The 22861-nt window shown below is 48.8% G+C and overlaps 1 protein-coding gene across 3 annotated transcripts in view; it reads left to right on the forward strand.

The window, feature by feature from the left end:
• Gramd4 (GRAM domain containing 4) overlaps window positions 1-22861 on the forward strand; it is a 75610-nt gene that overhangs the window by 15467 nt on the left and 37282 nt on the right. The window contains exons 1-2 of one of the 3 annotated variants that reach the window (XM_027396199.2): window positions 12199-12348; window positions 17349-17559. In XM_027396199.2, the coding sequence (XP_027252000.1) occupies window positions 17398-17559 (162 nt within the window). In that variant the 5' untranslated portion in view covers window positions 12199-12348; window positions 17349-17397. Of the gene's footprint in view, window positions 1-12198; window positions 12349-15893; window positions 15915-17348; window positions 17560-22861 lie in introns of those variants that run through there. The other 2 variants (XM_027396201.2, XM_027396198.2) reach the window with 2 other exon arrangements.

Here is a 22861-nt window from a genome sequence, read left to right on the forward strand (position 1 = left end):
AGTTAGCTGGTTAGGTGGCATTTCTGAGTCAGACATCAGTTTCTGCAGGTATGCCTATGGCATGGTGACAGGTGTCACTGGTTTAGCCTGAAGTAGACCATTGAATAGGACTGTATGAAGCCTGACATAGTTTTGTACCCATCCCCTCTGGGAGTGGAGGCAGGTACCTCTCTGGCTTCAGGGTGTGTGTGCCCAGTCTAGCTTTTTGCTCTTCCATTTCAACCAACTGGTGGGCAGGACTTCCCCCTCTCTCCTCTCCTCTCCTCTCCTCTCCTCTCCTCTCCTCTCCTCTCCTCTCCTCTCCTCTCCTCTCCTCTCCTCTCTCTCTCTCCTCCTCTCCTCCCCTCCCCTCCCCTCCCCTCTCCTCTCCTCTCCTTTCCTCTCCTCTCTGTTGGAATTGTTCTCTTGGCGTCCTGGGACCTTTCCCTCATGGTGCCCCACCAACTCTTCTTTGTGAAGTTTCCTTGCCTCACGTTTGACTCGGCTGCTGTCCGTCTGGTGGAAGACTAGGAGCCTCCCTTCTTCACATTTCTCGTGAACCTGTTCATCCGGCCCAGCTAGGTCTTCACGCCTGCTTTCTTGAGAGCTGCCCTCCCCTGGGACTTAGGGCCAGACCTCTGGGCTCTTTGCCTGGAGGGCTGTGAAGTGGCTGTGCTGTTGGAGCAGGAGCTGTCACTGGTGCCTGATAAAGAGAGAAGGCCTCAGCCAGGTGCCAGGTGTGGCCTTGGAGCTGTGGTGTGATTGTGGAGGGAGACATGCCAGGAGGCAAAGCTGTGTTACAGTTGGAGTTTCATGCTTCAGAACTTGGGTTTTCCCAGAGGGAGAACAGTCTTCACCCTGAGGCCTGTGGACATGCGACAATGTGGTAAGTTTGGATGTCTGTGGAGATCTCGCCTCCTCTGCCTTCCCCCTTTCATTTCAGCCAATTTTCTTGAGTAGTTTTCATTAGGACAAAACCAACACACTTTAAAAAAAAAAATCTGAAGTTACTGTCTGTGACAGGTTTACTTGAGACACAGGGTTTGTTCTGCTCCAGCTGTTGTTTGTCACCTGTCTCTGCCTTGTAGCATTTGCCTTTTGAAGCTGAGAGCGGCTTGTTCTGGGCAGATGCATTTATTTATTTGTTTGTTTAGTTTACTAGGGTTTGGCTGTGCCAGCCTTTTTCTGGTTAGATATAGATGACTCTTAAGATGTTTGGGTTCTCTTGATGCTGTGAAAACTGGAGCTGGGGATAAGATTGTTGGAGGGAGGGGCAATTGGTGGCTGGAGAGGGGGTGTTGATAATGGTGACGGGAGGTGTCAGCTTGCGTCTTGGTTTTTGTCACTGGGTTCTAACTACAGAAGGTTCAGGACATGGTCCAGGTAGTCCTGGCCAGAATCTACAAGCTGCTCTTACTTTTTCTTTTTTTAAAAATTAATTCATTTAAAAATTTTATCTGCATTGGTGTTTTGCCATGGGTGTTGGGTCCCCTAGAAGTGGGACTTCCCCCTCTCTCCTCTCCTCCACAACAGACAGTTGTGAGGTGCCATGTGGGTGCTGGAAATTGAGCCCAGGTTCTCTGGAACAGCAGCCAGTACTCTTAACCAATGAGCCATCTATCTCTCCAGCCCTGAGCTGTTCTTTCATCTTTCCTCTGGAGCTCTGCAACACTGTATGGCTTCAGGTTTGCCAGCTGCTGGGTCTTGTTTATGGATGTTCTATTTGTGGGGTGAGGTGTGTGGGGTCAGTTGCTGGCAGGAACCCATCCCAAAAGCATAGGATGGGGGCCCTATGGTGATACAGCCTTGGTACAGCACTGAGCTTCTGGAGAGCAGGGTTACTTGAGACAGAAACAGGAGCTGAAAGTGAAGGCTATAGCTGTGTGGACTCAGGAGACTCAGGATCTTGAAGCAGCAACCCTTGTCATCTCTCAGGCTGATTTCAGGCTGAGGCTGAGGGAGGAGTGAATGAACCAGGAGAGGTGTGTGTGGAAAATGCTGGGACAGGAAGTGAGGTCAGGCTGTGGACTTGGCACACACCGAGATGGTGTGAGGTTAGGTAGTCACGGCCCAAGACTTTAGGAGAATCTAGGGCATACACGCAGTAAACCCTTGGAGATCGTGCCCGTAGGGGTGTAGGGCAGGTCTTTTTCCTGTTGAGCTGTGTTAAGCTGCATGGATTGCATGGGTGTGGGCCTTGGTGCACTGGGAGCTGCACGCTGTGGGTTACTGATGCAGTGCTGGCTGTTGGCTTTGCCATCTAGATATTCACGTTGTTAAAGAATTCTCTGAGTTTGAGGCCAGCCTGATCTACAAAGTGAGTTCCAGGACAGCCAGGACTATTACACAGAGAAGCCCAGTCTTGGAAAAAAAAAAAGAAAGGAAGGAAGGAAGAAAGAAAGAAAGAAAGAGAAAATCCTGCTTAGTGCAGGATTACTTGGCAACCCAAACTTAACCAATGAACTTTCTTCTTTGACATAAGATTCTGTGCTCTGGGGAAGATGGAAACATTCCATCCATCCATTCCCTTGCAGTGAGATAGCCCCACTATCTCTGGGTTGTTTCATCCTGGCTTTGGCTGGACAATGGTGTGGGTGGATTTCTAATAGGCTTTGCTGGGCAGGTATTCCCCATTGGGGGGGGCAGGCTTTCTCCTTGCCAGCAAGTTAATGAGCCTCTCAGCTGTGTGACCACCAGTGACCTTTTTCTCTCTAGCGTGGACTGTGCCTGGGAAACTTGCAGCTTATGACATGAGTGTCACTGAAGCCCTGACAGGAGAGGAGATAGTTTAAAGAGAGACTGTCTCCTGTAGCTATCCTTCACCTTTGTTTGCATTTTGATTCTACATGTGACAGGAATGGGAGCTAAAGCTGACCTTCATACAAGATGCAAAAGGCTTCCACTCTATACTTACCAAAGGAAAGGCAAAGGGACAAAGAACTGCCAGGCTCAGGGCAGGTGGGGACCTGATATCCCATAAACCCTATGAAGAGTTTATCTAAGTTTTTTATTATTATTAATAAAAAATCAGGAGTCAAATACCTGGGTAAAAACCTGATTGAGGGCTGGAAAGATGGCTCAGAGGTTTAGAGCACTGACTGCTCTTCTAGAGGACCTGAGTCCAATTCCCAACAACCACATGGTGGCTCACAACCATCTATAATGAGATCTAGTGCCCTCTTCCCGCCTGCAAGCATACATGCAAGCAGAACATTGTATACATAATAAATAAAATCTTTTAAAAAAATAAAACCTGATTGATCAGGGAAGTGGCAGAGAAGCAACCAGTGACCTCCTTCCTTTATCTCTCCTTCCCCAATTTAAAAGGGTCGGTGAATCTTTCTAAGCCCCTTCCTACTGCTTTCTGTTTCTCTATGTATCTTGGGTCCTCCAAAACCTCCATGGCTAATTCTGGTCTGATAGTCACTAACACCACCCCCTGATTTAAGGTTAAACTTTTTTTTTTTTAACAGTCTCAAAGTGTCACTGTGCAATCAAATATCCTGCAACATTTTCCGCCTTTTGTCTAAATAAAAAGGAAAGGTTTTTAACTATATACAATAAGAACAATTATCAGGTAAGAATTATATTCACAATGTCCAGTCTATCTGTATTTGGCAAATTTGGAGAAAGCACTCTATTATCTATGTTATCTTGGTGAGTTCAAAGTTTTATAACTAAACCACTTTCTATCACAACTTGTATTACCATCCTATAAATACCTTTTTAGACCTTAAAACATATCCTTAATTTGTTTAATAGATAAACAAATTAAGCTTTTATATCTTTCAAGTTTATACACTTTACATCTTTTTGTGAGTTTCTTTTCTAAATTTGGTAACAAGGAAAACTGTAACTGTAACTATCTAGTCTTCAACCCCATTAAAGACCCGGGAAAATACAATGTTACCTGAGTAAACAGGAAGTGCCAATCAAACAACTTCCAAAACTATAGAAATGACAGAGACATCTGGCTGCCTGGACAGTCACCCAAGGTTCCTCTACAACATTGGGGCATCCATCTTTGGCCTACAGGACTAGACTATCTGACATACTTTTCTGTGAACCAGGAAATTTGAATGACTGTCCTACCTTATCTTGATAAAGTTCAGCAGTCAGCTTCATTTGTGTCCTGCTTGTCCAATTTGGAGAGCATACTGTAGGCAGTTGAGGCAAGGGCAGATTCTTGCCCAGTGGCTAGCTTTGCCACAATGAAAGCAAACTCCATAGGGAGGTTCTTTGATGCCCATCATCCTTTCTGGAAGTAAATTGGTGCTGCCAGGAACAGATGTGTCTTACTGTCATGAAAAGCCTTATGTTATTAAGACATCTTAAATGTCATAATCTGTAGATCTCTGAAGTGTTTGAAGACCATCTATCTAGAATATATCTCTGTTTGATCTTGTAAACATACCTAACATGGCCACAAAATTGACTATTATAGATAACTAGCTACTAACCTGCATTTCTTAATTATCCTAAATAGTTTGTAATAATAATTTTCAAGGAATTAGAACTTTATATTCCATTGTTAAAGGAGATGCATAGGTACAATACAAAAAAACAAGAGTAGAAACATACACATAAAAAATAACCTAAATTTGTATTAATATACAGAAATACCTTAAACATGAGTGGAAACACATATACAGTATAGCAAAAATAACTTTTTGTATCAGTATAGAAAAATCCATACCAGTGTAAAATATTTGAGTCTAATAGTTGCTTTTATTTAGTTTAAATGTAGATTCAATAATCCACCTCCCCTCCTATTATAGCCCCCTTTTTACTTTCAGAATGCGATCCCTGAATCTAACCTCCTTTGCTTAGTTTCCTCCCTGACCATGACATATAACAATTTGCAACCAACCCCCCTAAATGATGGTAAACATCTATAACCCACTAAACGACCAAAAACTACCCACCCTACCTTTTGGGAATGTGGGCATCATGTTCTTGAAATTACTTCCTGGTGTCTGGGGGCAAGGACATCTTTGGGGAACTCTGAGAACATTGAGAAAATGGTCAAGTTCTGGGAGAACTAGTCTAGTCTTGGTGTGATGGGAAAGTGCAGGGCTTGTCTGAAGTCCTGGCTGGGGTAGTCTATTAGGCTGGATGGACACATGAAGAGTTTATCTAAATTTTTTATTATTAATAAAACTTGGGAGTTAAATACTGAAGTAAAAACCTGAATGAGGATGATGTTGGGTCACTGAGGACCTAGAGGTGTCCCAGCTATGTCTTGCCTTCCCAGCAGCCCTTTACGCACAGGACAGGGAGTAGCCCTGGCTATTACACTTTCTCCACTTCCTTAGTTTCTATCCTGACATTGTTTTTGCTCAAGCCACCTGTGGGCCTCCAGGGTAACACCCACATTTCCTTGGCCTCACTCCTGGGTGCCAAGTTCTCCCAGGCTCGGCCTATTAGTGTGTGTTGTGGACAGTGACCATACTGTGAAGTTTATATAAGGGGCTACCCACCAGCCTTGACTCTGACCCTTGGATATTGTAATAGGTACCTGAGGCCGACTAGAGTTCCTGATATCTTAGTAACTTAGAGATGGATCAGGGCTGTTTCTGGCTGTGACTGGGAAGGATATGGCTGCTCTAACTGACTCTGTGACCGGAGTGGTATTCCTGGCCTCCTCTGCCTTCCTATTCTAAAGTTTGATCTTCCTGATGCTGGCCCTCTGCCAGATTACACCTGGATGTAGCTCCTTGAGGAACCCACTTCAGCCCCCCCCCCCCAAGACCTATGTGGCCTGTCAGAGGCCACTGTGGGCTGTCTAGTGGTTGCCTGGTATCTGTCTGGGAGGCCTCTGAGTCTGCTTTCCACCCCTCCCACCTCCCACTCCTTCCTGCTTGGTCTCCAGCTCAGCCTTGGTTCCTTTACAGCCTTCATGGCAGAGGCATTGTTTATGTGGGTTGTGTTTATGGCGACCTCTTGTACCAGAAATTAAAACTAGAGGTACTTCAAAATATTTATTAACTTATTGAAGAATGTCTACAACAGCCCCATTACATGTTGGCATACACAGCAGAAGTTCACTTATGAGGAAAACAGTGAAGAGGGACACCCAGTGTCCCTACAGCTCTCCACGGGGTCTTCTGTGATAGGACAGTTGGGGGATGGCTGTGTGCGTCACTCTCTGTGGGTGTTCTGCTGTGAGCAGAGGTATACAGGCACCTCAGCCCCTGCTGCCCATTCTCTTGCACATGAACTCGGCAATTAGCTTGCTGGGTCACTGGGTCTTTTTGTTTTAGAGGACTGCTTTCCTGATGCTCTTAATGGTCCCCTGTGGTTGTAACCACACACACTCACACACACACACACACACACACACACACACACACACACACACACACACACACACACACACACTCACACACACACACACACACACACACACTCACACACACACACTCACACACACACACACACACACACACACACACACACACACACACACCACTACCCTCCAGCTGCTGGTTCTAGAAGCCCCCTCATACGGGTTCTTCAGCTCTGCCACTTGCCACATCTCGCACCTGGGCTGTCATCTTGGCTGGGCTCCAGTGGAGGACTAGAGCAGCAAGGCCAGATTCCATCTTCTACCTTGTGATGGCTGTGTCTTCCTGCCCCGATATCTCTTTTTTTCATCTCTCTAAAATGGAAGACCACCCCAGGGCATGGTGGTGCATGCCTTTAGCAGGTGAGTCTCTGTGTAGACCAGGCCAGCCTGGTCTACAAAGGAGTTTCAGTACAAGGGCTGTTACACAGAGAAACCCTATCTAAAAAAAAAAAAAAAAAAAAAAAAAAAAAAGTCACTAGAATCACAGAAAGTTCCAGGATTTTCTTAGTGCATATCATGTCTGGAGACAGAGATGAAGAATTAGGAACACAGCTGCTGTGGGCTTTACTGAGGCATGACCTGAGAAGTGCCAAGCAGGTGCTTGTTTGTCCCCAGCAGAGCGGAGCTGCTGTTGAATTGCTGAAGGCTGGATGGGGTGATTATCTGTGGCCAATTCCTGCCACCTCTGCTGCCCCATGCTATCTGGTTGAGCCTTCCAGATAAACCAGGAGCTGCCTGCTGGGTTCCATGGCCACCACCCATGTTCCATTTCCTGAATCTTGACTACTGCTGTCTCTCCTCTGTGGGTCACAGGTCCCTTGGGGAACCACTGCCTTCTCTCCTCTGTGGGTCACAGGTCACTTGGGGGGATCACTGCCTTCTCTCCTTTGTGGGTCACAGATCACTTGGGGGAACCACTGCCTTCTCTCCTCTGTGGGTCACAGGTCACTTGGGGCCCCACACTGTGCTTGGAGTGAGATGATCCTTGACAAAGTTGCCTCTGCCATTTCCTCTCTGGTGTGTTTTGGTAAGAGGACACTGGCCACTCCTTTCTCTGGTGTGTTTTGGTAAGAGGACACTGGCTACTCCTTCTCTGCATATTCACGAGTTGGCTCGTTACCTCAGTAGTCTGGCCTTCAGCAAGGTGGCCCTCCTGGGCTGTCACTGTCTATCCCTCTGGCCAGGAACACTCTTCCCCTTATTGAGACCAGCATTCACAGCTCCAGTAGTATCACCCTCACCTTGTCCACATCCCATCACCAAAACTCAAGTGTACCAAAGCTCATGCCTATAATCTTGGGCACTCTGGAGGCAGCTGCAGGAGGATTGCTGCTAGTTTGAAGCTAACCTGGGTACATAGTGTTTACAGACCAACTGGAGCTTCTGCATGAGATATTATCTTAAGCAAGAACAATTAAAGAAAACAAAAAGCAACAGCATGCCTGATGCAAGTAGGTGAACCCAGAACACCGAATAGGTGGTTGTCTTTAGTGTTCCTGAGCAGTGGCCCTCTCACACACTTCATTTTCTGGCTGGCTGGGAGCTGTGCCTGCAGTCTGCTCAGCCAGCAGCACTCTCTGGAACAATGTCTTCCTGCCACCTTGCCCTCAGGCCACCAGAAGACTCTGCCTTAAGGCCAGCACCGATTACATCATACAACTTTCAGTTTACCTGGACTTTAGGTGTCAGGCATACCTGGAGGGCTTTGCAGTTTGCTTTTCAGTTTTTCTCCTATTAGTGGGACTTGATTTTTAAAGCAGGGACCACTAGTGAGGGGTGCTGAGAGGTCTCCAGCTGCCAGAGAGGCGGGAGTCATCTTGCCAAGTGTTGTTTTAGACATATAACGTTTGATAGCAGTTATGCTGGCAGTGCTGGGCCTGTGCATATTCAGGGCTTGATCTGGGTGTGGGGTCTAAGCACCATCCTTGCAAGAGTCCTTGGGCTGGCATGGCCTCTAGCTGCAGCTGAGTCAAGCTAAGAAAAGCAGGAGGAACTGGAGGGGAAGAACCTCATCTGGTGGCTCATAGGCTCTTCACCTGGGAAGCTGTTTAAGACTGGTGTCGGGCTGGGCATTGGTGGCTCACACCTTTAATCCCAGTACTCGGGAGGCAGAGGCAGGTGGATCTCTGTGAGTTCGAGACCAGCCTGGTCTACAAGAACTAGTTCCAGGACAGCCTCCAAAGCCACAAAGAAACCCTGTCTTGGAACCCCCCCCCCAAAAAAAAAAGACTGGTGTCGGGTTCAATTAGGGGCTCACTGGAACTTCTCTGAACTCCACCTGTCTCCTCATTCACCTGGTGCTAGCCCTTGTTGATAAGTATTTTGAAAATCCCTGGTTGTGGGTTTCTCCATCCTTGCAATAAGCCAAGTCCAGTCAAATTAGTAAGACCGGGATTAATAAACAGAGTAGAGCAACTCCGGGGAGACTCTTGGTTAAGGCAGGAGAGAAGTCATGGGACAAGTCTAGAGACCAGATCTTAAATACCCTGTTAGTGTAGTCTTGAGCAGCTATGGGGGAGGAGCCACTGCTTGGTGGGCTTTCTCAAAGGGGGCAGTATGGTGATGTTTATGATTTAATAAAGCTTGCCTGAAGGATCAGAATGCAAAGCTAGTCACAGCAATCGAAGATGGGCATTGGTTGCACACACCTTTAATCTGTCTCCCGAGTGCTGGGATTAAAGGCATGCATAACCACTGCCGGCTTGTCACTGTTTGTTTGTTTGGTTTGTTTGTTTGTTTTTTGAGGCAGGGTTTCTCTGTAGCTTTGGAGCCTGTCCTGGAACTAGCTCTTGTGGACCAGGCTGGTCTCGAACTCACAGAGATCCACCTGCCTCTGCCTCCCAAGTGCTGGGACTAAAGGCGTGCGCTACCACCGGCCTGCCTGTCTCTGGGTTTTTATTATTTGTGTTACATTTGTGTAGATCACACTTGGCCCTGCTCCTTTCCTTCAGGGTGTGTGTTCCTCAGGCTTTCGAAAGTGGAACCTAAGTGCTGGTCATGGGGCTGAGGTTCTTGCTGGCCCTGCCCAGCCATTTAGTATGTCAGTAACTCCTAGGACCCTTGTGGGAGTTCTTACTCTTCACAGATGCATCAGTGTAGGACAGTAGGAAGGTGTGGGTAACCACCTGCATCCCACCTGATTTTGTAAATGTTTATTGGCTTGCAGCCATGCCTGTTGGCACTGTGACAGATAACTGGGCAGCGGCTAGATGGCCCCCATCCCACCTGGCCACTGAGCTTCCCACAGCACCATCTGTGGAGCCCTATTCCTGCAGAGAGTTGCATGCTTTCAGATCTGGGGTGCTGCTACAGTCTGCTTTCTGGAATGTGGGCCAGGGCCATGGCAGGGAGACAGGCTGTATCCAGGAACTGCAGAAGGTGTCACCTTCCACATGTCTCCATTGGCTCCATCCTCCCTGGTCCTGGTTGCTTGGAGGATGGTTGGATTTTGGAAAAGAATGCTTCGCTAGTGAGGAATTCTTGCGTGGGTTTCCTGTTGCTGAGTGTAGTCACTTATGTAATAGTTTTTTTTTCCTTAATTACCTGCTGAAATATAGGTTTTCCTGCAAACTTTGTTTTCTAAAATGAACCTGTGTGTGGCTGCTGTGCTAGGTTTCCACTTCAGTAGAAGGTTATAGTGGGAAGGATGTCTGGTCTTGGAGCTCTGGAGTGTGTTGGGATCAATTTATACTGGTGCTATTGTACCTCTTACCCTGCCTGCATTCTCAAGACTCAGTCTCCCCGTCTGTCAGTTGGATTAGCAGTAGCAAGCCTCAGTGTGGTGTCCCGGGACTAAAAGAGATCTGGTGTATGTGGGGGAAGATGGATGTATGTGGGGAGCTTGTTCTGCTTCTTGTCAATCGAGGAAGGAACCAACAGGTGAGATGCTGACCTTCAGGCTGGAGGATAAAAGTCCTGGAGTGTCTATGCATGTCCATGACATTCTGACCATAGCTGCTTTGCTGGAGCTGTGAAGAGGGTTGGAGGAAGGTTCTCTCCTTGGAGTCAGGCCACTTGGTTTCAGGGAGTGTGGAGGCCTGGGGAAGGTGAGAATAGTTCTGGGATTTCTAAACATATCATAGTCCCTACTGTGACTCAGCCACAAGGGTTCTATCTAGGATCTGTGTAGTGAGCCTGGAGTGTTTCATTTGGGGGTCACAGTTTCAGAGGGTTAGTCCATGACCATCATGGCGTGGAACACTTGGCAGCAAGCAGGCGGGATGGCATTGAAGCAGTAGCTGAGGGTTTACATCTTCATCCACAGGCAGAGAGTGATACCTGGGAATGGTGTGGGGTTTGGTTGCTTGTTTTATATTTTTATTTAATTTTAATTTTTTTTGAGACAGGGTCTCACTATGTAACTCTGGCTGTCTTAGAACTTACTATGTAAACAAGGCTGGCCTCCAACTCACAGAGATCTAAAGTGCTGGGTTAAAAGGCATGTGCCACCTGCTCATATGGTTTGGGCTTTTGAAATCTCAAAGCCTGCCCATGATATGTCTCCTCCAATAAGGCCAGCTTAATATTCAGGGTCCCCAAGTCAGGTGCATTTAGGCTTCCATCGGTTGCCCAGCTTACAGGACCATGGTGTGAATCTAGGGTGCAGGAGATGGTTCCCAGATGGTGGTTCCTTGAGCTTGGGCAGACCTGAAGGCCATTAGGTCTGAGCCAACATCCCACATCTGGTGCTGGAATGACAGTGGCCAAGGACAGATGGAAGTGTATGGGTAGTACCCTAGGGGCCCCCTGGCCTTAGGGATGCCTTCGGGAGATGGGCTGGTTGGTAGCTTTTTGTGTGTGTTGGGGTGCCTGTGTCTGTCACTGCAGGGACAGTCAGCAAAACATATGGGTTGGGATGTGAATTAGAACCTATCTTGCCTACTGTTCCTTGACCCCATTTACCATGCAAAACCTCAGAATCCACTGTTGCTATACCTACCTCTCTTCCAGTTGCTGCATGACATTTTTTTGGAGAGACATAGACAAATATTACTAGCCCCAGATAGGCCACTAATGACAAAACAAGATAACAGTTCCACCAAAAGTCCAGCCAATGAGTTTATTGGGCTTACTTTGAGAATATGGGAGAGGGCTTGCTGCCTACAGGAGTGTGGATGACCTCTAAACAGCACCCCAACACACACACAAAGTTACCAACCAGCCCATCTACCTAGACCAAAAGGCTCTGTGAGCTGGAAGCTTGAACACAAGCAGAGGCATTATGTACTTGGCCTTGTCATTTCTTTCTTTTTTATTTTATGTGCATGAGTGTTTACCTTCGTGTGTGTATGTCCATCACATTCATGCAGTACCTCTAGGAGCCAGAAGAGGACGCTGGATCTTTCAGGGGCTGGACTTTACGGGTGCCTATGAGCTGCCATGTGGGTGCTGGGACTTGAACCCAGAATAGATGACAGATGATAAAAGGAGTCCCCCTTTCAATTAGGCTTTCTTGCTCTGTATGTCTGTCACCTCTCAAGACCACAGGATCAGGTGCTGCTTGGGCTGAATTATTATAGCTAGGGGGTGTGTGCAGGAAGGAGTTGCTGAAATCTGAGCTGAGGCTCTAGCGACCCTCTCCACCCTCTTCTGTGATGGAAGATCAGCAAAAATGTCCCTTGCAAGCAGCCTCAGCTACTCTGCTGAAGATGGTAATGGCTGTTATTCTCAGTGGACGGCATTTTCTATCACTGACTGATGTGGTTGCCTGACCATGGGAAGTCTAACCCCCCTTCATGTTCTCGAGGCTTAGGGGCCACCTTCCCAAGAAGACAGATTTGGCTGAGGGCCAGGTGGCTCAGTCTTGCTCAGCAGCTGGGGGCCCCTGGGATTGTTACACAGGAGCAAGGGTTGGTGTCCAATGGGAAAGAGGATGTGGTTTATCCCAGGATCTGTGGGACAGCAGCCAGATAAGGAGGGCCGAGGAGTGTAGTTGGGCCTCAGCTTATGGGTCGTGGGTTACAGACCCGTGTATCCAAACTCAGACTCTGAATTCAGAGAGGAGCTTCAGCTGGAGGAAGGTGAGCCAGGGCTGCTCTCAGGCCAAGTGCTGAGACTGGCAGCCGCTTTTATTTTCTTAGTCTCGGGCTTGGAAAGAGAAATAAAGCCCTTTGTGGTTCCCAAGTCCAGGGTTCTCAGACACTACCTCCTTTGTGTGTCTGGAAGCCATTCAGCTGCTTGCCAGTGCAGTGCGCGGTAACACTCCAGGGCTCGCTTGCAGAGAGGGGCTGGGCAGCTGGCAGGATGCCACCTGAACTGGAGGAGCCTAGAGAGTGGTTAGCACCCATCGTCCTCCCCTGCTAGGGCCTGCAGATACCTGCATCATCAAAACCTTTGGTGCCAAGCCTAGCTCTGAGGCTGGCAGTTACTTGTGACCTTGAAACATGCTCCTGAACAGCTGTTGCTGGGGTGTGTTTAAATACGCCTCCTTCCAGATAGAGGTGCAGTGATGGCCCAGCTGATGGCATGGGGGGTTGCACTCTGAGTGTATGTCACTGGGTTGAGGGAGTCTGTGAATTAAAAGTGGGGCATTGAGTTCCAAGTGAACTGTCTTGATCTTAAGAGAAAGGCGCACTCCCTTCCAGGTCAGTTGATCAGGCAGAGTCTGGTGCAGCCTAGGGAAAAGTCCGAGGAGGGATGGAGAGGCCACCTGAGAACCTAATGGCATCAAGGAAACCAACAAAGGAAGTGTCCCATCCCAGGAAGTGCCACTGCACAGAATTTGACAAGACAAAGGGAAAGGGTGTGAGGTAGCTGCAGGGAGGGCTGGGGTGCACATGGGGGGCTGGGGTACACAGGGCTGTGGATGCATGAGAGGGTCCTGCTATAGGGAGAACAGCCAGGCTATAGGCCGAAGAGTCACTTCCTTCCATGGCCTAGGGGTGGTGGTCAGTTGTACACAGGGAGGTCGGAGGGGCCTGTGGAGGATTTATGGTGGTTGAAATCAGGGCAGCAGGTGGGACTTGAGCACAGTGTTGGCTTGGTGGGCAATGCTTCTACCTTTTGCGTCAAGACCTAGCTTTGGAGGGTGGGCAGCCCCAGGCAGCCTTGGTCCAGGCTTCCTCCTCTGTAAGCCAGGTAGTGTGTGTAGTTGAACAGTGCCCTCCAAGTTCATGTCCATCTGGAAATAGGGTCTTTGCAGCTGTTGTTGAGGTATGGTCACCCTGGGGAGGTGTTCTAGCCAGCAGGGATGCCATTATGGGCATGGCAGGTGTCCCTTGCTGGGTCATGTTTGCTGGGAAAGTCAGAAGGGACCTCTCTATGGTGGTGGCTTGAGCTTTGGTCCTTTGCCACTGAAACCTGACAAGGTCATCTTTTTGTGGGACCTCGGGGGTACATAAAGGAGAGCAGTGGGACCGGGAAGAGGTCCTCACGTTGCCCTTGCTTGGGGAGAGTCTATACTTCCTGGTCCTCCCTTCAGTGTGACCAGCTCAGCAGGACTCCATGTGTGGAGCTGAGCAAGTGGCTAGGAGCCTGAACTCCCATGGGTAGCCAGCCCACTGTGTGCCTTCCATTCGGGTGGTGGCAGGTTGGATGTTGGGGTGCCTTTGTCCCCTCTCTTCATTTGCTTGATGAAGCTTAGTGGAGAACTTGGCCCTAGTTCTGAGGAACTCCAGTATCTTAAGACAGGGAACCCACTTGAGGGAGCCCTCAAAGAGCCAAGAGTTCCTTGTAAAGCTATGCTTCCTGCCTTCTTCAGCCCTAGATAGCCTGTGCCCACCGAGGTGTGTGCCTTCCTGCATCCAGGTGCCCATGGCCTCAGCATCTTGTAGTCTCTCCCCACCCTCCCTTCTCTGCAGCCTGTAGTGGCAGAAACAGGGCTGGGCATTCCCAGAAGAAAGGAGGTCAGTGTCAGGTTGCCAACCCTCTACGTGCTTTGCTCTCTATCTCCCTTTCTTCTTTTTCTTTCTCTTTATTTATGTGTGAACACACATGCCTGCATGTGTACCCATGCACGTGCAGAAGCCAGAGGAGAACATATAAAATGTCTTCCTCTGTCACACTCTACCTTATTTCTTTGAAACAAGGTCTGTCACTAAAACTAGAACTAGACTAACAAGTACCAGTGCATTTGGCTGAGCTTGTCTTTTCACCTGGGTGCTAGGAATTTGAACTTGAGTCCTCATGATTGTTAGCAAGCCCACTTACACACTGGGTCATCTCCCCAGCCCCTGATCTTAGTTTTCTCAGTTAAAGCCATAGGCACTGAAGTTCCAAGAAATGGCATGGGGAGTTGGTGTTCATTGAGGGAAGGTAGTTGCAGTTTTACAAGACAAAACATTCTAGGATGGGTGGATATAGTTAACATCACCTAATGCACTCTTTAAAGTACTTAGTACATCCTATGGTGTGTGAATCTTACCATAGGAAATACATTGCTGGAACAAAGCCATTGGAAGGCACTGTGGGGCATTTGGCGAGAGACTCCTTGAAGTTACTCTAAGCCAGCACCCTGGTGGAGCTGTGTCTCTATTCACACCTCTTTGCACAGTGTGACCTCAGGGCTATGGCACGGTGCAGTGATATGCAGTGAGGATTTTCACACACAAAGTGTGCTCGCTCCCTCTTGTACTTGATGGTGGGATCAGCAACTCACAAGGTGGACCACTGGCTTTGCCGATATCTGTGTTCCAGATATCCTGAAGCGCCTGCAGTATTAGTGTGTGTTGGTTTCCTGTTTGGTAACTCATCCAGTTTTTGTGTGAGCTAGGAAGTAGTCCCTCCCAACCCCCTTTGGTCATGTGGCCCTGGAAAATGTGAATCTCTCATTCATATAGGCTACCTGTGTTGCCTTTTACATAGTGTATGCTTTTACTTTTAAATGTTTGAGCTTTTTTTTTTTTTGGTTTTGTTTTTTATTTGTCTAGTAGTCTGTATACTTTTTTACTTTGTGAATTTATTTTCCAGTCTCTTTTAAAAATGTTTGTAGATTTATTTATTTTATATTAGGTATATGAATATTTCTCCTGCATGTATGTGTGTACACCATGTGCGTGCCTGGTGTCTGCAGAGGTCAGAAGAGGGTACCTGATCCCCTGAAACTGGAGTTTCAGGTGGCTGTGATCCACCATATGTGTTCTGGAAGCTGCTCTCAGAGGAGCAGCCAGAGCTCTTAACTATGCTGAGCCATCCCTACTTGCCATCTCTCAGTGTAGACCATTATCTCCTTTCTGGTGATTTGCTGTGTATGTTATGGAGTCTAATGTCTTGTCCCTTTGGTCCCTCTGAAATTCATAGTTCTTATATGTGATATGTTTCCATGGGGCTGGTATGTGCTCCCATCCTGAGTGACTGCTTACCCCACCCACCATGCTGTCTGTAGCTAATTAGGCTCTGTTTCCCTTGGGGGCCAGTTTGCACTTAGGCTCTCTGACAGGCTGCATGTCTCCACTGGTCTGTAGTTCAGAGCAAAACAAATTCTTCCCCCCCCATCCCCCACCCCCCCCCTGCTTCTTTTGATTTGTTTTCCTTTCTTTCCTGACAGGATCTAATGTAGTCCAGGTTGGCCTCGAACTTGCTATGTAACAGAGGATGACTTTGAACTTCTGACCCTCCTGCCTCCATCTCCCAAATGCCAGGATGACAGGCATGTATCACCACAGTGCCAGGGATTGAACCCAAGGTTCCATCCATGCTAAGCAAGCATTCTTTCTAACAACTGAGCTATTCTCCCTCATCTCTCTAGAAATTTCTGATACGTTCTGGCAGAGGTCTTATGGGTTCCATCATTAGTGAGTCTTGCCGTAGGCCTTGATTGCCAAGAAGAGCCAGAGCCTTGAGGCAGGCAGGCTTGTCTGTTACAAGGCTATGTCTAGGCTGTGATTTATCTGTCCACCGAGGGCTTCCGTGCTGCTGCCCCAAACAGGAAGCTCTTCCCGCCTTGCTGCACTGAACCCACCCAGTTCACTCCCCTGGTTTTCCTTGCATGAAAACAATCTTGTGGTTGACTGGGCCTAGGCCCAGGCCTGGGGTCAGGCCCTCAGCATGTGTCATCTTGAATTCCCAGAATAATTTGGCCTGGTTGGGATCATTTCTGCTCCAGAGACAGAAGTCTCAGCTCAGAAGGGAGGTGAATGGCAGAGCAGGTTGGAGCCCTGGCATATCATTGTACTGTACCCTGGGGCCCCAGGGTTCTTGAAGATGTCAGAGCAGGGTCTCTGGCAAGGGCAGCCTGTGGGGTCCTGACCTGTAGCCCTAGACCTGGAGCTGTATGGTTGAAACTGGGGCCCTCCTGCCTAGTCAGCCCTGCTATCGTCCTGGGAATGAGGCCAGCTGGACACTGGAGAAAAACAGCCCTTCCCTCATGCCTCCTGGGGATTTTGAGGGTTGCCATGACTCTCCAGGATAGTGGGGTGGAGAGCAGGCCCCCAGGGGTTGTCCATCCTTTGGTACACAGTATCTGTTAATTTACATGAGCTTTGTATGTGGCACACAGAGTGTAATGTGACATGGTACCAGGCCTTTGCTCAACTTCTGTGTCCATTTCTGGGAGGGCTTTGTTATAGGAGCTGAGTCTCCAAGGCCAAACCAGTGTTTGATGGCGAAGGGGGAAAGTTGGGCAGACAAGAATGGACGGAGTCCGTTCCTGCCCATTTTTGTGCAGGGTGTCTGCAGAGGCAGAGGTGATGCTTGGGCCCAACTTGGTACTGTCCCTGGCAGTATGTAACTTAGTTTCCAGGCTTAACTCTTAGCACTTAGGAGAGTGGTCAGCCTTTTCCTTCCCAGCTCTAATTGTCCCTATACCCTTAATCTGTCAAACTGTGGTGACCCAGACTGGACCTTCTGTGTGGCCAGGAGGACCCCTCTGAGAACCAGGGCTTCCTTCTGCTCTGTGAGGACTGTGTATAGCAGGAACCTCAGCAACTGGCCAGGTCATTTGTGGTTGGGTAGTGGCTGGTCTGATGAGATCTGGCCATTTATTGTAGAGCTGGGTGCTTACTGTCAGCCTCAGTACAAGCTGGAACCAAACATGGTGGCAACAGGCAGCGGGCAGCCACTGACATGCTCCACTCTCTTGCAGGGAACCCTCCCGTCATGTCCAGGTGAGGCCGAGGAGTGCCGTGCTGAACATGCTCAGGAGGCTGGATAGGATCAGGTTCAGAGGCCACAAGAGAGAAGACTTCCTTGACCTAGCCGAGTCTCCAAATGCCTCGGACACCGAGTGTGGAGACGAGATCCCTCTGAAGACACCACGGCCCTCACCCCGGGACAGTGAGGAGCTCAGGGACCCTGTGAGTATGTGCCAGTCCCTGAGTCTTTTATATCCCCTGATGTGGACAAGAAGGGTATTATGCCCAGTTCATAGGTAGCCAAGCTGAGTATGGGCATGTGAAGATTCATGCCTGACCAGGCAGTTTAGACCTATGCAGAGGCCCAGTTCTCTGTCCCCTGTTGCCTGTGCACTACAATTCGCAGAGCCCACTGGGACAGGCCCTTGTCTTGGTGGGACTTCTGTACCAAGCTTTGTCTAGAGGCTGCATTGCTTTGTCTTGTTTGTTGTTTTTTTCTGGGTGTTTGGGAAACTTCTCATATAAACACAATGTTGTAGCCTGGCCTGACCTCCCCAGGAACACTGGTGTGGGGATGGGGCATGGAGAGGCTGGTCTGTAAACTCAGTTTGTCTGTCCATGCCAGGATATATGTCACTGACCCAGCCACTGGCTGAGCTCTCATTAGCCCACATGGTAGCCAATGGCAAGGAGCTGTTTGTCCAGGTATCAGGTATCACTGGAGAACCTTAGCCAGTTGAGGCTTTGGTGTGATCAAACCAAAGGTCCCTGCCTTCCAGAGCTTGCATTTCATGGGTGCATCTGGCTGGGAGTGTGGAGTCAAGCTGGGCAAGTGAGTATCTTGCAGCCTTTCATCTGGACAGGCCTCTTCAGTCTCAGGCTGGCTATGTGTGCACTTCTACTCAGTCCCCCTCCCTAGTACCCCAGAATCATTGAGTGTACTTGATGGCCATTGGTTCTCCCTCTCAGCTCCTGAGCCTGGTAATCTTTCCAGATGTGGCTTCGATCACCGGCCTTCCCCTAGCTCCTGTATTATTAATGTTTCATAATAGGATGGTGACTGTGTACTGCTCCTGGCAAGATTAATAATTTACTAGTGCTGCCTCCTGAGAGCCAGGCTATGTGCCCTATGCTGCCTGGCTAGGTGGGTAGGACCATTTACCTTCCTGGTGTATTGGGTTGGTGCTGTTGCCAGAGTTCAAAGGCCGTGGCTAGTCCCTCAATTTTTGGTCTAGGGGTAGACCATGCATCTAGCTTGGTGTATCCCCCTTTTTAGGTGACAATACAGAGCAATAGAGAACAGAAAACTGTATCTTGTCCAGTGCTGGTGTGGAGGTGTGCAAGCCACAAGTCTGGGTGATATGAAAGTCTTTGGGCTGAGGATCTCAGGGATGCTCAAGAATTGCCTTGCACCAAAACACACACACACACACACACACACACACACACACACACACACACACACATACATCTACACATGCATACATACATGTACACAGAAATATACACATGCACACATATAAATGCACGTGCATGTATATATACATACAATCACGTACACACTCACATATGTACACACATGCATGCACACCTGTGTGCTATATACACACATGCACAATACAAGATTTATGGTTCAGTGGCCAAAGGAACCATTCAGAGGCTGTTCTCCTAGCTGTTGCTGTCTGCCCATCTGTGTGTCTAGTCAGGATTGTAGAGTTAGACTGGGCCTGGGTCCACCTACCTGAGTGTGGGCGTGTCTGAGGTACCATGAGGTTGTGTGTAGAGAAGAGGGTGCTATATGGGTCTTAAGAGAGCCACCCTAAGTCACAGCCTCACTTGGCCACTTACTAGCTGCAGGGTCTAGCTAGATTGCAGTTAGGATTTCCTGTTAATGCAGACCGTAGGTGCTCTTAACCCATGTGACCTACCACCTGGTGATATCTGGCTAGCCCTGGACCTCCTGCTGGTGACATAGCCAGGCATGGGACTGACAGAAGATTCTGAGGTTATGGCAATCCCATGGCCACATGCAGGGTTGAATACCCTCATGGCCAACATGGGCTTGGGTATTAGTTGATGGTAGTTATATAGAAAGTGGCACATTCTTCTAGGCCAGGTTTCTGTGGCTACTTTGGGCAACATTGTTTTAGATTGGAAGCCCGGTGAGTAAGAAGGCAGTTAAGTGTGTGACCTTAAAATTTGCATATCCTACCTTGCTTGTCTTGACATCACAAGGAGAAGGTCCCTGGCGTGTGTCTTATTTCCCAAGGGTACCATGGTGGGTGAGTTGACCTTAGGCAGACGGGAGCTGGCTCAGAAGGTGCAGGTATTGTGCTAACTAGAGAAATGGGAAGGGAACTTGCAGGATATGGGGGTCTTAACTGGAGGCAGAACATCTGGATTTAGGGGCTACCAGGAGCCCTTGCAAAGGAGGGACAGTGCTGAAGCTCATTGTTTAGGGTGACTAGCTTAAAGGTATAGTTTGGAGCATGTGGGCACCTAAGGGTGGCAGAAGATCAAGAAGGGACATGCCAGAGCTTGGTGCTAGTTGGATGGCCCATCTTTGATGTGTAGGAAACTCCCTGTGAGGCAGGTGGGTCCCGGGAGAAGTGTTGACTTGGGAGGTAGGCTTGGCATCCAGGGCTGCAGCTTAGAGCAGCTGCTGCAGAGATCTTGGCAAGGTCAGACCTGGAACCTAGGCTCTTGTGCCTTCCGAAATTAGGGAGCCCTGTACGAAAACCACTCCAGGGACACGGATGTCAGGAATCATGGGAAGTCCCTACCATGGGTTTAGCCCTAGCTCAGGACACTGTGCAGAGTACTGGTTCGCTGGTTGCAGAGGGACCAGGTGATGCTGTTTGCCCTTGGCCCTCCCCTCAGTACACACAGTTTAAAAATGGATGAGTTGGTGTTTGTTCTGGGCATAGTTTGAGGCTTAAGTGAGGTTGGTTACTAGTTGGCCCATTGTTATCATGCTGGTAGGTATTAGTATCCATAAACTAGTGGCTCAGAGGCTGCTCCCAGGCCAGGTCCTTTGCAGAGCTTTGGTCTTATAATCTGTCCTCTCCAGGGACTTCAGGTCAGCGTGCAGTGGTAGATATTCTCCCATGCCTGTGTTGCTCCTTCTTGGGAGTGTGACAGCCCTTTGCTTTGTGCAGCTCCTGGAGAGATTGGGACCCAGGCACCAGCATGAAGGCCTCAGTGGTTGGCTGGTTTGATGCCAGCCTCTTAGCAGCACCCTTGTGGTATTATGGGGGCCATTGTGTGAGTCTGACTCAATGGCCTCCAGTGTATGCTTTATATTCTGCAGCCTAAGAGAGACTGTGTGTGCTTTAATGGTCACTGGTAGATTCCCCAGCCTCAGCTCTGCCCATTGCTGGTCTGCTGCATCTCTGTGGCTTTGCATATTAAAAAAAAATTTCCTCCGGGCAAGGTGGTATGTCTTCAATCCCAGAACATGGAAGGCAGAGGCAAACATCTCCATAAGTTCAAAAACAGCATATCAAAAACAGCGTATATGCCTCTGTCCGTCCATCCATCCATCCATCCATCCATCCATCCATCCATCCATCCATCTATCTATTCATCTGTGTATGCTCTTATGCTTGCTATGGCATATGTATAGAGGTCAGAGTACAATTTGTGGGAGTTGATTCTTTCCTTCTGCCATAGGATTCAAACTCAGGCTATCAGGCTTGGCTGTAAGTGCCTTTACCTGATGAGCCATTTCACTGGCCAGGTGTGCCTATTCTGTACATTTTCCTATAAAACGACTGGCACAGTGTGTGGCCACTGTTATCTGGCTTTTTTCCTTTTTGTGGCTGAATAATGTCCTGTGGTTTGGTCTGGGGGTAGAGCTCAGCAATGGAGTGGTTGCCTGGCATGTGAAAGGCTCTGAATTCAACCCCAAGTGTATCTCTAGCCTTAATTTTCTGGAGTGATAGCATGTGTCTAATACTAGCACTTGGAAGGCTAAAGCAGGAATGGGTTATATGGCAAGTACTGGGCCAGCCATGGCTACATAACAAGACTATCTCAAAAACAAACAGCAACAACAAACTCCTAAAATAAGCAAAACAAGCCCCAGGGTTTGGATGGACCACATTTGATTATTCGTGCATGCATTGATAGACATTAGGTTTGTTCCACTTTGGGGCCCTGACAAACAACAGAACACCTGGGAATATAGTTTCTCACAAACATCTGTTTGTATTTGGAGTCACTGGGTCTCACGGAGGCCCCATGCTTCTGAGGGACTGCTATGGTGTTTTTCCCAGGTGACGAGGCTGTTTTCCATTCCCAGGTGTTGGGGGTCTGTGGATTCCCCTGGTCGAGGTGCCACAGACCCCCATTTACCAGCACTCTGTGGAGCTCTCTGAAGGGTGTTGAGCTGCCTTACTCAGCAGGCATCATGTTCCCACTGTGGAATATGTTTCTGCTTCTAGTGACCTCCCCACTGAGGGACACTGGTGCCCTCCAGCTTGCAGTATTGCTTGGTCTGTAAGTCACATGCCCACACAGGCCACATCCCACTCCTATGAGACAGTGATGGGGCCTCTAATGGCTGCTGAGAGCTACCCTCCTCCAGACACTGCATTTCACCCCTCTGACTGGCTGAGAGACCCATGCTCCCTCGCCCTCACCTTGGGTTCCCTCCAACTCCCGTGTCTGCTAATTCAGGCAAAATTGACATCCCAGCTTGCCTGGTTTTTTTATCATGAGAGAGATGGTCATGTTTATGTTTACTTTGTTATGTAAATTTATAGTGGTTTTGCCCAGCCTGAGTTCATGTCCAGGTCCCTGGCTTCCAGGTCACGCTTATTCCTCCTGAGTCTGAGAAAGGGATGGTTAGGGAACCATGACACCTGCAGAAGGCTTCAGTTCAGAACTTCAGCATAGTACCCTGGGGCCTTGTCACCCCTGTTGGAGACCTTGGTCACTTGACCAGGTCCCTTAGGCCTACCTTCACTGCTGCTGGGGTCAAGGGACTCCCCTGAGCTGTGACTTCTTCTGCACTGAGGCCGCTGGAATTCACATGCTGAGTGGAAACCCTGAGGCCAGGCGAGGGATTCCCACTCAGGGATGTAAATGAGTGCACTCAAGTGAGCTAGCCATCCAGAGATGAACTGGCTGCTTTTGGCAGGAGGTTGCTGAGTTTGACCAATCTGTCCCCGCCCCCTCTGCCATCCCTGCCAGCCTCTGCACCTGCCGCATGCCTGTTGGGTGGCTACCCTGATCCCTTCCAGGAAGGTTGGCTTATAGGCTGGGAGGCCCTGGTTCTTCTCCAAGCTTCCTTCTTACTGTCATCACCTGGGATTCACCCTTCCTAACCTGATATGCTGAGAGTAGAGCACCATCATTGAATCTGGTTTCTGGGGCTGCTTTGAAAACATGGAGACTCCATGACAGTGACAGCCAGGGATCTGGAGTTGGCCCTGCTGCTAGAGGGCTAGCACATGCAACCAGGACATAAAGAGCTCTAGGGTGTCTGTGACCTGCCTGGCACATGAGGTTCCTTTCTAGG

This window comes from Cricetulus griseus, chromosome 2 (genome assembly GCF_003668045.3).
Source record: "Cricetulus griseus strain 17A/GY chromosome 2, alternate assembly CriGri-PICRH-1.0, whole genome shotgun sequence".
Taxonomy (NCBI): Eukaryota; Metazoa; Chordata; class Mammalia; order Rodentia; family Cricetidae; genus Cricetulus; species Cricetulus griseus.